The sequence below is a fragment of the Pezoporus wallicus genome, unplaced genomic scaffold, assembly GCF_028554395.1.
Source record: "Pezoporus wallicus isolate ANWC-B61680 ecotype Strahan unplaced genomic scaffold, APGP_CSIRO_Pwel_v1 contig_4238, whole genome shotgun sequence".
In the NCBI taxonomy this organism is placed as follows: Eukaryota; Metazoa; Chordata; class Aves; order Psittaciformes; family Psittacidae; genus Pezoporus; species Pezoporus wallicus.
The window spans coordinates 2610721-2623526 of record NW_026637932.1 but is presented as its reverse complement, the minus strand read 5'-3'; the positions used below and the strand labels follow the sequence as shown (position 1 = coordinate 2623526).

At 47.6% G+C, this 12806-nt stretch overlaps 1 protein-coding gene across 1 annotated transcript; it reads right to left on the bottom strand.

Moving 5' to 3' along the window:
- Positions 1–781: 781 nt before the first annotated feature.
- Positions 782–3166, bottom strand: TM4SF19 (transmembrane 4 L six family member 19). The gene is made up of 4 exons (XM_057408439.1): positions 2917–3166; positions 2730–2807; positions 2081–2265; positions 782–1119 (listed from the first exon to the last, which is right to left on the bottom strand). Exons 1-4 carry the CDS (start codon positions 3091–3093, stop codon positions 921–923), a joined length of 639 nt encoding a protein of 212 aa, XP_057264422.1. The 5' UTR covers positions 3094–3166; the 3' UTR covers positions 782–920.
- Between the last annotated feature and the right edge of the window lie 9640 nt (positions 3167–12806).

Below are 12806 nucleotides of genomic sequence, written 5' to 3'. Positions count from 1 at the left end.
AACTGACCCAAGGGATATCCCATTCCATATGGCTGGTGGTGAGCAACTGTTTTCATTTGCGTTCCTTGTCTTTCTTGGGTTTTATTTCTTTCTCTTTGATATTTTCCTTTTCACTACAATTAGTTATTACTTGGCATTATTATCCTTTTATTTCAATTATTAAACTGCCCTTATCTCCACCAGCAAGTTCTCCGCCTTTTACCTTCTGATAAGCCACGACAATCCCCCATTTACTGTTTCACCTGGCTCACTGCTTGGCTTCTTTAAACTAGGTTGATCATTGCTACTTTCTTCTGAACCTCATCAGTTTTGGGGCCACTGTCGTCCCAGCACAGGCAGGTTCAGGTCTGTGTCCCTGTAAAGGTTTAGGGGACAAGGGCGAACGGAGGGGATGCTGAAGCTGGTGACACCCGTGGGAGGTGCAGTGATGGGTCATGAGCCAGTGGGGATAAAAAGCTGCTCCTTTCATTTGCTGCGTGTGTGTGTGTGTGTGCACGCGCGTGTATGGGTGAACTTTGGGCTACACCTCAATTACACCACTGCCTCCCACAGCACAACTCCATCCGAGTTCCCAGCCCCAGCCAGAGCCTGGCTCAGCTATTTGTGTCTCCTTCACCTAAATACAGACTGATTAATGGAGATGAGTTAATGCTCCAGCTCTTACCACTACAAACACTACCGTGTCCCGTTTTGCACTGAGGTGAGTGGAGGCTGATGATGAGCAGCTGGGGAAGCCATTGGGCTCCTGCCAGAACGCCAGGGGCCAGGTCCTCACCTCACTGGGCTGGTTTACACCCCCACATGGCTGCCAGCCCCATCAGCACCCCCAGGGAGGAGGAAGGGGTATCGTGCAGGCAGAGGGCTCTGCACAGAGGCAGCCCTTTGCATGCCAACCTCATGCAGGGTGGGGTGTCTGTTCCTCATGGGGGACTCTTCTTCCCATCACAAAAGCCACAGAGGCAGCCAAGGCAACCGTTGAGGATCTGGAAGGATGCCAGTACCATCTCAGCAGCACTGATGAGCAGCAGGATGGAGAAGAAGACAACATTCCAGGCCACGATACCCTCTGGCTCCAGGCAGGTGCTCCAGGTGCGACGATCATATAGGTAGTTCTCTGTCCTGAGTGACGGGGAGAGGAGGAGATGTAAGAACCTGCCCTGCGGCAGGTCAGGAATTACATCACTTTCTGCTGTGGAGGTATGTTCTATCCTTCATCCCAGGGATGAGCAAGATCAGCAGGGTGATGAGGATAGGAAGCACAATGTAGAAAGCCATGAACAGTGAGGACTTCTTGAGCTATAGGGATCTTGCAATCATAGAATTGTTTGAATTGGAAAGGACCTTAAAGCTCATCCAGTTCCAACCCCCTGCCACAGGCAAGGACACCTTCCACTAGACCAGGTTGCTCCAAGCTCCGTCCACCCTGGCCTTGAACACTGCCAGGGATGGGGCAGCCACAGCTTCTCTGGGCAACCTGTGCCAGTGCCTCACCACTCAGTGAAGGAGCTGAGGCGCTGGCACAGGGAAGAATTTCTCCCTAGTATCTAACCTAAATCTCCCCTCTCTCAGCCCAAAGCCATTCCCCCTTGTCCTGTCACTGCAGGCCCTTGTCAAAAGTCCCTCTCCAGATTTCCTGTAGGCCCCTTTAGGGACTGGAAGCTGCTCCAGGGTCTCCCTGGACCCTTCTCTTCTCCAGGCTGAACAAGCCCAGCTCTCTCAGCCTGTCTCCATAGCAGAGCTGCTCCAGCCCTTGGAGCATCTTTGTGGCCTCCTCTGGACTGTCTCCAGCAGCTCCACGTCCCTCTTGTGTTGGGGGCCCCAGATCTGGACACAGGACTGCAGGGGGGTCTCACAAGAGCAGAGTAGAAGTGGAGAATCCCCTCCCTCGACCTGCTGGCCACACTCCTTGTGATGCAGCCCAGGACACGGTTGGTTTCTTGTCAAATCGTATCAACCAACACCCCAAGTCCTTCCCCTCAGGGCTGCAATCACCTCTAGCAAACCCACCCACCAAAGTAACACCAGCCTCATTAGCAATAAGCTGACGAGGCATCACCTCCACTCAGCTGCACTGCCTCACCTGGCATCAGGCTCCTGGCTGCCAGTGTCCAGGAAGGGGTAACCCCAGATGGTGCCATGCCTGTGGCCATGCTCGGAGGCATTGTAGAAGCAGAAGGGTCCATTGGTCAAACCCACCCCAGAGAAGATGAAACAGGCAGCAGCACCCAGCAGGGCCAGCTTGGAGAGCACAGCCGAGATGAAAGCCTGTAGACAGCAACCAGGGACACAACACACTGAAAGTCAGGTGGGCTCCAAATGCAGCTTCACGTTATCGGTGGAGTTTGGCAAGGGGGCACAACTCTCCTTCCCTTCACCCCAAGGGGCTCCAGGCCTGAGGATCTGAGGCTGAGGATGAAGTAGTCACTGAGTTGTTTAAGCTGGGCAGAAGCAGGGAACAGGGCAGGGAGCTGCCATGTGGAGCCTATGATAGCATGAACAGGAAACTCTGTCCTCTGAGGAGGTAGCACCATGCAGGATCTCACCCCAGGTCCATGGGAGAGGGGCCCCTTGCCACAAACTCCCTTTGGAGAGGGGCCATCTACCACATCCCACCATGGGGCCATGGGAGAGGAGGATCCATGCCATGTCCCACTATGGCAGAGCTGCCACCCACACTGGGGCCAGCCTCCACACCCCACCACGCTCTGGAGGTCCCAGTGCTGCCTTACATTGCGACGGGTGCCGCAGTCGGAGCAGCCGGCACATCGCCACCCCACCGCCGTGATGTGGGTCCCTGCCAGCAGCACCTGCAGGAAGGAAAACGTGGCTGGGGGATAAAGGGAAGCCACCAGCTCCATGCCTTTGTCCCTGCTCCACAGACACGAGGAAGGACTCGGTGCAAGCTCCTGTACTCACGATGATGCCGCCTCCCCAGACACCCGGCATGGCCTTGGCATGTTTGCTGATGTGCCCCTCCACCAGGTACTTCGATGCCCCTCCAGGGAAGAGCAGGAGCATGTTGGCTGCCACGGAGAGCATGCCCAGCACCAGCAGGCAGGGACCCACGATCCGGCTGCATGTCCCTATGCACATGGCCACCCTGCATGGGGATAGGGAGGAGGAGAGGAATGGGTTGCATTCAGAGGGCTGGAGCACCTCTGCTATGGAGACAGGCTGAGAGGACTGGGGCTGTTCAGCCTGGAGAAGGCTCCACAGAGACCAACCACCCCAGCTTGGTTTGACTTAGACAGCTTACAACAACCAGGAGGGAGCCAGGCAACAGACAAAATCCTTGGGCGAGGACTTGTGAAAGCACATCAGTCTGCAATCAAATCCAACAGCAACTCCATCCCACACTAGTCCTACTGTAGATCTGAACATGCTGACACCAACTAAAGTTAACTAAGCAAAGGGCATCACCTGTCCTCAGGCAGCCACCCAGCTCCACTGTTCCAGTTCACCTGGAAAGTGCCCTTCCATCTCCTGGTGATACCTTGTCAAAAATCACCTCTCTCTCTCCTGTACCTGCAACACCACCTGGGGGATGTCCATCAGCTGCTCTGGGATCACTGAAAACAACCTGGTTTTTCTCTTTCCTGGCTCCCCAGGTTTCTTCTGCCCTGTGTGCATTTTTGCTTCACATGGGTTTCATGCACCTTCCCCTTTCCCAGTGGCTTGCAGCTTGTCTTGCACAAGCTCTCTAAGCCGAGCTGGCTAATGCAGCTATTTCAGGCTTGCTCTGGCTTTGCAGAAGTGGAAGTGAACAGGCGCCATATGGAAGAGCTGCCTCAGCTCCCCTCCTGCAGAGCAGCATCAGTGTCAGGGGGGAGCAGTTCAGGCTGCATGTCCAGCCCCTGCATGGCCTGAGAGGCTGGGGAACACCAGCACTGTGGGGCTTTGCCTTGCTGCAACCTGCCAGAGACCTGCCACAGCAGCCCCGGCCAGCTGCTGGGGTCCAGGAAGAGCTGATCATGGAGGAACAGGGCCACAAGACCCTGCTTCATAGAAAGAACACAAACCAAGAAGCCCAAGGTGGACCACCAGCTCCGCTCATCCTGGAGCTTCACCTCCTCCCTGCTTTCTATCCTCCCTGCCTTGGTTATAATGAATATTGGGCCTCTTGCCCTCACTATGGTCCAACTTGCAGCCCCCTGAGCATCCAGTGCTGAGTCCCGCCTCCCTACTTTGGAGAAACTTCCAATGTAGAAGGTTCCAGAAAAGCTCTTGAGCTCACAGCATGGGCTGCTCTCATCAGCAAGAGGCTCCTATGGTCTTCTGCAGGTCTCCCCTTAACCTCCCCAAGAATTCTCCTTGCCCATCACTGGCTTTCCCTAGGAAAGCAGGAGGTCTTCCCCCAGAAAGCTCTCCATGGCTTGCTGTCCCTCATAACGCACCCCTTGCACCAGAAGGGAGTTTGCATTAAGCTGCTTTCTTCTACCTCAACAAATACAGACAGACAAACCCCTCTCTAAGGGGAAGTAAAGCAAAAATGCAGCTGAACAGTCTCTTGTTGGGACACTTGAAATCAAGCCCCTTCCTGCCAGCATGTCTCCATAGCCAAAAGCAACGGGATTCAAGCAAAGCAAGGAGGACCTTACCTGGAAGTGGTGGAACCAGCAGCATCCACCGCTTGATGAGCCCTGTCCTGGAGGCATCATCTGTGGGTGACTATTTATGGATGTCCCAGTGTCCTCCTCCGCCCCAAGGTCCACCCACCACACCAGTCACGGTCTTCTCATCTCCCACACAGGCAGCAGCTCTAAGGAAAGAATGACTGTCCTGTGCAGGGAGCCAGCCTCTGCCGGCGTTGCAGCTGACCCATCCATTCAGTTTTGCCCCCTTCCACTGCCAGAAGCCAACCAAAACTCGCACAGCTTCAAACTTAAGGCTTCTACCATGTCTGCCCTAAACGCCTTGAACACTGCCCGAGTATCAAACACTGTTCCTCCTGGAATGACCTGCAAGAACCATGGATGGAGATCATTTTCCTCTCTGCAGCCCACTCCAAATGCTATCATTTTGTCACCATGAGTCCACATCCTCTACAAAGCACCTCTTCCATCACATTTCACCTTATTTCTCTTGTTGTGCAAGAGCTTTGTGCATGGATGTTTAACAACTTAGGGTTTTCTCTTGTTTTTACACACTAGTATTTTAATAATAGCTTCTAAATAAATATTTTTTTGTCTCAGCTGGTTCTTGTGTCCTGCCCTTTGCTTCTTTGTAAAGGCCCTGCTTTTCCTCCAGATGTTGAGCATACCCCCATTACATATATATCTCATGCTCTCGGTGACAACATTGAGGGAAAGCTTATTTCTGGATCCTAATTACTGCAAGTCATCAGACAGCAGCACTTCTAAGTCCTTTCTGAGGTGCCCACGGCTGGCGGTCAGTGTGCAATGGGGAAGCTCCTCATCTTCCCCCATAAAGAATGTCTGACAGTAGCAGCTCCAAGACTGGACTGGAAGAATGTGATCTCCATGTCTGAAGAGTCAGAGAAGCTGTAGTACAAAAACCAGCCAAAATGGGGCATTTTTTCTGGCAAAGGAGTTGCAGGCAGCACAAGCAAAAGGAAAATTGCTCATGGGCTGTGCAGGCAAAAGGAAGAATCTTAAAGAAGCGTTGGGAGAAGGTTCATATTCCTCACGTGTTCATGAGGACCTGAGGCACAACAGCCACAGATGAAGAGTAAGTGCAGCTATTTTACAGCCCTGATACAATCTTGCTTCCATATAGTAAATAAAAAAAGCCACCAGAGTGCTACCTTTTGGTGTAGAGCCCAACTTGCTCTACCCAGGGTAACGCATGAGAGTAGCATTTGCCAACATGTTTCAAAGTGGCTTTTCCTGATTTCAGATCAATGAGTACAGGTCTGTCAAGAACACAAAACCTGCTCCAAGCACAGCAGGCCACTCTTGGTTGGAAAAAATGGAGAAATGGAGTTGGAGCCCTCGAGGGCCGTGTGGGAAAAGATGAATGAATGGTGAGGCTGGGTTACATTAGCCAGTTCCTTTTTTCTAGAAAAATAAGCTGAGAGGAGGGGATTGTCTGAATAATGATAGTTCCTCTGAAAGAAGAATCAGAGTTTGCACAAGCATGTAAATCCCCGTTTTATTCTTAGATAAGACTAAGTGGTCTCTAAAATGCAGGCAGCAGCAAAGGCAAAATATGCAGGGCAGCAGACTGCCGAGAATAATCCATTTTTCCTTCTTCTCTTCTTGTATTTAGAAAGGAAGCATTTTTCACTCTGCTGGAAGATGTGTTGCAACCTCATCTTGTGCCCCTTTTCTACGTCACACCAATCTGAGCTTCCTACGTCGCTACACACATGATCTGGTCAATCATCTCCCACAGAAAACCCCGTGCCATTCAGCATGACCCATCAGAGTCAATCTTTTCCCCAAGCTACTGATCTTCCCCTTACACCCACCCCAGCCCAAGTCTGTAATAGCAATGATGATCATAAAAAGCTACTTTTAGCCCTGCACCGCTTACCAAGCGCTGTGAGCAGTTGCGTGCCTCTCTTGCATGAGAACTTAATTATGTCAGCACAGCAATTATGGGCAATTAATGTAGTGCCAAGTCATCCAGCCACAGTGCTGCCAAACGGGGTCTCATGCAAAACAATTCTGGCTTGGCAAGGTCCTCCTGCTAACTCCTCTTGACGCTGGATTGCAGCTGAAGAGATGCTGGCTGCTTTCATTCTAGTTGTTTCATGTTGCTTTACCCCATCACACATCAAGGACTATGCCTCTCTGGCCCATGGTTTGCAGGTCACATGTGGCAGTAGCTCTTTCTGGACTTTGAAGTCAGTGAGATTTTTGTAACCACTGCTCTTTGCTTCCCTGAACTCCTCTGGGGCTGTGGAAATAACACAGCAGGTTGGGTTTCAAGAGTAATTTGGCTTCAAGGAGAATCAAAGAAGCTGAGCTGAGTCTGAATCAGCAAAGATCAAACCATTCGGTGCCAAACCGACCTCCACCTCAGTCCTGTCCAGAGGATGCTCACCATGATACAGCGGTCTCTTCCACCCCTCTCAGTAGCAGCTGCAAAACTATTTCTGCCACTAGCTAGGTAAAACTTCACCAGACTCAGATGTGGGCACTTTTGCTGCCAACAGTGATCCCTTTAGACAAGCCCAGCACAGTCTGTGGACAGAACACAGACTGATGAAATACCAACATGATGCTGCTAGACAATATGGCATTTGCTTTATCTTCCTTACAAATTTCACCTGAGTTAATACCTGAGATGAGAGCAAAGATATTTGGCGGGTAAGGGAAGAGCGACTGACAGCATCTACCTGGACTTGTGCAAGACATTTGGCACTGTCCTGCACGACATCCTTGTCCCCAAAATAAAGAGGCATGGACTTGGCAGATGGACCACACAGTGGATAAGGAATTGGCTGAAGAGCTGTGTTCAAGGATTTGTGGTCAGCAGCCAAGCCAAGCACATTTGCCATCCTCTCCAACACATGCTGGAAGTGAGTCACGAGGAACACTGGTTGCCGGTTTTATCATGACTGCTGGCACAGTCAGTCAGCCTATTCCATAACTTCTTGGAGAGATCGAACACTGCAAGACTCTGTTTGCAGTGGCTGACATTAGTTTCATGAGCTTTTGTATTCCCACTGTACTGCTAAGTACTTGTCCAGAAGGGACTCTGCTCATTGGCATTTCATTTGAGGTCATTACAGAAACTTCCCAAGGAGCCAAAAAGACAGTGGCATAAGAAGCTCCATGTTGACAACACCTGTACCAAGAGGACATTGTCAGCTCAGAATAGATACCCACATTTTCTCTGCTCTTCCATTGGTAAGGACAGAAAAATCCTAGCCCTGCCTTTTATAGTTCATTTTCATAAAGGTAATTTTCTCATCCAAGTACCAAAGTCTGTCTCACTTCAACATTGTCTCACTCTGGAATGGGCTGAAGCTTTCTTGGCTAAGCAAGCAGCTTGCTGTAATCAACAATCCATTTGCAGCAGAAACCAGATGCTTTATGTTGAAGTCAGTTACTTGGTTGTATTTATCAGACACCATACTGTGAACTCAAATTCAGGCAAGCCCCGTCCTTGCTGGCTGGGCAAATGTGGAGCTACTACCTATAATAAAACACATTTGGACCTCTTCAGTTGAGCTGCAGCTTCTGCTACTTACTTTGTAAAAAGAGTCAATGCCAACAGAAGTTGCTACAGCCAGGATAGGAAAATCTTAAGCTTCCCAGAGGCTCAACAGAGGCTATGGCATCCAAAACCCAAGAGATTACGAAAGCTACTTAAAACAGTTTATTTCCAGGATCAAATATTACAATAGGACATTTACATATATTTATAAAAAATGCAGCAGTTGTGTATATAGATCAGAGGTTTCCTTGAGTTTGGTCCCTCCCAGCACAGCGAGCTGAAATCTTCTGAATTAATCCTCTCCCTCCTCCCATATGAAGTTGCCATCACTGAAGAAGAAAAGTGCCTACTGTAAAAACTGACAGGCCAAGTCAGAATTATCAAACTCTATAGTCACCAATGAGAGGAAAGCCTCATTTAAGAAAATCACCTGTCCTCTGGTCGGTGTGTCTGATGAGACACCACATCCGAGTTGTGTTTTACCCAGATGTTCTTCATATAAATCTGTTCTATAAAATAGCACCTCATCCCCCTGCTCCACGTACTTTTACTGCTATCCTTCTATACCTTAAAGTCTCAGCACCATTTAACAAGCAGGTACAAAGTTACTTATCTCTGTACTGCAGACACTCACAGTAATTAAGGACAGTGACCAAATCCAAAACTTCCGCGATCACTCATAATATACCCATGTAAAACAACAGAAGGTAAGACTGAGTCAAGTTGAGGCACTGATCTTAAGTGCCACATTCTCCAAATAAAAACACGTGTGTGTGTATATATATATATATACACATATACATATGGCTATATTTATTGGGAGTGGACAGACACTAAGCATCTCATGGACAAGAGGAGACAGGAAAAAAAAAAGTCATCCTGTACCACAGAAAGGGTATCCATTAACCTCACCAGTTCGGGGGCAGAGTATCACCAAACTGAGGTAAGATGTTGGGCTTGGACAGAGAAAACCTCAACAAGACTGTCTCTGCAGGATGTCAACTAACAGACCTCCACAAGCACGGTCAGGTTATCTCCAAACATGCACCTGTGGCTATTTCCAACAATGCAGATGACCAATACAGGGCTCAAACCGGTTTTGGTTTGCCTTTAGAACAGTAGCTGTTGTTCCATTTATAGAAAATAGTTTGTTAAAATAAATAAAAGGAAGGGCTGCATCTTCAGATTTATCAGAACACCTAGAAAAGGCACACTCAGTCTTCAAGGGGATGAGACCTTGCATTTCACCCATCTAAAGCACATCTCTGCTATCCCTTCTCCTCTTGGAATATAGCACCACCTATTTTTTACTAATGTGACTAAAAATGGGTTAAAAAAGAAGAAAGTAGTGTCATTTATTAAAAACTAAGAAGGGACAAAAATTAACCGATAAGCTCCTGAAATTACATGTCTTCCCATTCATGTGGACATTCCCACATAGGTCTCTGCTATGTGTTTCTGTGCAGTTTAGACTAACAACCACAAGCACCACATTTTATGTGTTTGGTACCTGACAAAACACAGCCCAAGTGAAAACATGCCTTTACTTTGGCCTTTGCTGCTTCCAAGTCCCTGCAAAGCAGCTCGGTGCTCCAGCAAGAAATGAGAGAAATCAGGTCTTTCAGCAGTGAGGTTGTTATTAAAACATGTACTAAAACCAGCTGGCAGTTTTTTTCCAGGGGACAAACCAGAGTACCAGCAGAAGTGGAAGCTGGTGTAAACACATGTATGAACTTGGCAGCCCTTGAGAAACTCAGCTTTGAAAGTAGTGGACCGTGAGAAATGCAAGGAGTTTGCAGCAGCAAACAACGGATGTCTTCTGCAGATGAGATGCATTATTCTTCTGTAAAAGCAACGCAGAAGATCTAGTGGGGTCCAGAAAATATTCTGATCTAAAACTGCTTTTTAAATCTCCTTCAGAACAATGGTACCTTTGGATGTCTCTTTATAGACAACTACATTTTACAAGGCTATTATGCACATACATGGATATTCCTTTAATATTGGTGTTGTCAACTTACTTCAGTCCATGAATGTCAGAAAGGTAAAAACTGCAGACCTGAACAAAAAAGCCTAATGAAAATAACACAAGTATGCCCAAAAATGTCTGGCATGGCCTTTATCTACCCTTTCTTATGTCAGTAAGGAATGCTGTGAGGTTGAAGCTGGTCAATCAGCTTGACTTAGAGCGTGTATCATCAGGAAGACCCAAAATCCTTCTTGGGCCTCTGAAGGATCACTAGTGGGAAGCCAATTGTAAATGTGTCAACAGCACCTGGCAGGGAAAACCAGCATTTGATTTGCCTTCTGTTTCCAAATACTGGTTGTGACTGTGACTCTTTGCTGCAGTGAGACAGTACACGTCAAAACACAGCACTGCTTGATGAAGAGCACATGCAAAGGAAACTGTGCAAGCACCGAGAAGCTACAGGTTGAAACACATTTAGTTCTCTACCCAGAAAGAATTACACTTTTTAGATGCACTTCTGCTCCTTCAAACTCATGGCAGTCCTTGCAACACAACACACAAATCATGGCCGAGCAACACCCACAGGAAGCCATTAACCACAGTCTTTGAAGAATCTTTTTCCTTCAGTCTTTATATTTCAGCATCTAATTTTGCAATCAAGAGATTTAAGACATTTTTTTCCAGCTTTGTCAAAAGCAATTAGACTTTGAGATTTAACATCTAGAAGCAACTGTAGCAATGGATCTTCATAAATAGAGCCCAAGTAGCTTACAGCTTCAAAGCTACAAGCTGTTACAGGCAGAACTCGGCCAATGTTTTCAGCCACATTAGATATTTTGTATTGGATTGCTTCAACCACAACCTAGCTGCACCTACAAACACGGAAGGGCAGGATGGGAGAAGCTACCAATAAAACAGGTCTAGGACTGCAAAGAGAGTCGATTTTGCAGGTTTAACTTAACTGCTAAAAAAGCTGATGTGGAACAATGTTCCCAGAGTGGATACAAAGCCAAGCCTGTCCAAAATGAGTTGGCCCTCCACCAGCAAACACAGTCAGCCAGCAACAGCTCCAAAAACAATGAGTGGAACCACAGAGGTGCCCTGTTTTACGTGGGCAGGCACAGGAAGGAGAGCAGGAAAGGTCAACCTGCTCCCATCCCAGCCTGTCTGAGGGACATGAAGGGACTATACATGTGGTGGGCTCTGTGTCCTCTTGGCAGCCTGCCTTAACTTTCCTGTGGTTAACCACAGAAGTAGTAATCAGTTCCAAGGCAACAAATATCAGAGTGAGTTCTTTCAATCAGACAGCTGATCTTGCTTAGGGTAGCATCAGACCTACACAGAAAGCGTTTCCTCCTGTCCAATCTGGGTATCCTAGAAACACAAAATATCTTTCAGTCTAGAAGTGCCACTGCTGCTTCACAGGCCAAAACACCAACAACCCCATCTCCTCTGCTGGCCTTGCAATTCACTTGCCAATGCTGGGAAGCAGCCTCCATGACAGGGGCTCTTCACAAATCAGAAGTGAGCTCTGACACCACATCAACCATTGATTAGGAAACTGCAATCACAGGTTGCTTTCCTTGCACTGCATTTTGCAGAGAATGCAAAATAATTTTTTTGTGTAGAAAGTAAATACATTTATACAATTATACAATTATATGTAAAGCCTCAATTGTGAGCAAAAGACAGTTGTGAGCTAATATATCATGGGAATGCAAGACATTTTCTGTGATTTCCTACACTTAAAGACTAAAACTAGCAAATGAAATTAAAGGCAAAGTATCTTGAAAAGTTTTGAGTCTACGGTAAGTTACTGATCACTAAAGTTTTGGTTTTTTCAAAATAAGTATAATCATCTGACAATCGCGGAAAAAGCAGTTCTGGTAGAGCTCACATTACTTTTTCCCCTCACTGATTAAGGGGACAATAAACTGAGATTTTAGTTGTAAATACACTAAGTTGACACCCACCTTGAGGGTGACTGTGTTAGTTAATTTTTATCCCATTGTAACACCTGGCATAACATCAATTGATCAACAGCTCTAAGTCTAGATAAGACACCAGAAAAACAGGGCACTCTGCTTGGCTCAGTGATACACCTGCATGACTTGTGGTGCCAGCTTCCAGAGCTAAAAAGAAAGCCTAAAGGAGTAGCTTTCCATACAGCCTTCTGGATTTAGATGGTAGATGAACATGAAACAGAACAAAAAGCAGCCCAGAGCCTTCAGGCCACCGGGTTGCAAGTCTTTTACAAAGCATTAATTCCTTCCACAGTCTGACAAAGCTGTCAAATTAATGAAGGAAACCTGCCTAGGACTTGCTGTCCTGCTGAGCTGCCACCAGCACTCTAAAAGCCCTGCAACACCAGTCACTCCTGGGGAAAGCAAAACACCATGACATTGAAAAAGCTGACTAACTGCCAAGTTTTTACGTCAGGTGTTTTCCAGAGACTCCAAGATCTCTACAGTATTTTGCCACCTTCTATTGTCATTTGGAAAATCCTGAGAGCAAGTAAAAAGGAGACACTTAGGGGATGCTGGGAAAAGAACAAATGGAAACTCCAATGATTTCTACCAAGGAGTCAGTTCTGCTGCAACTGTGGACATGAAGCTTTCCCTCTGGGTTAAGCAGTCAATCCCATATTGAGTACAGTTGCGTTTTTGGGGGTTGGTGCTTTTTTTTTTTGCTATGTCCACTGGCAACATTC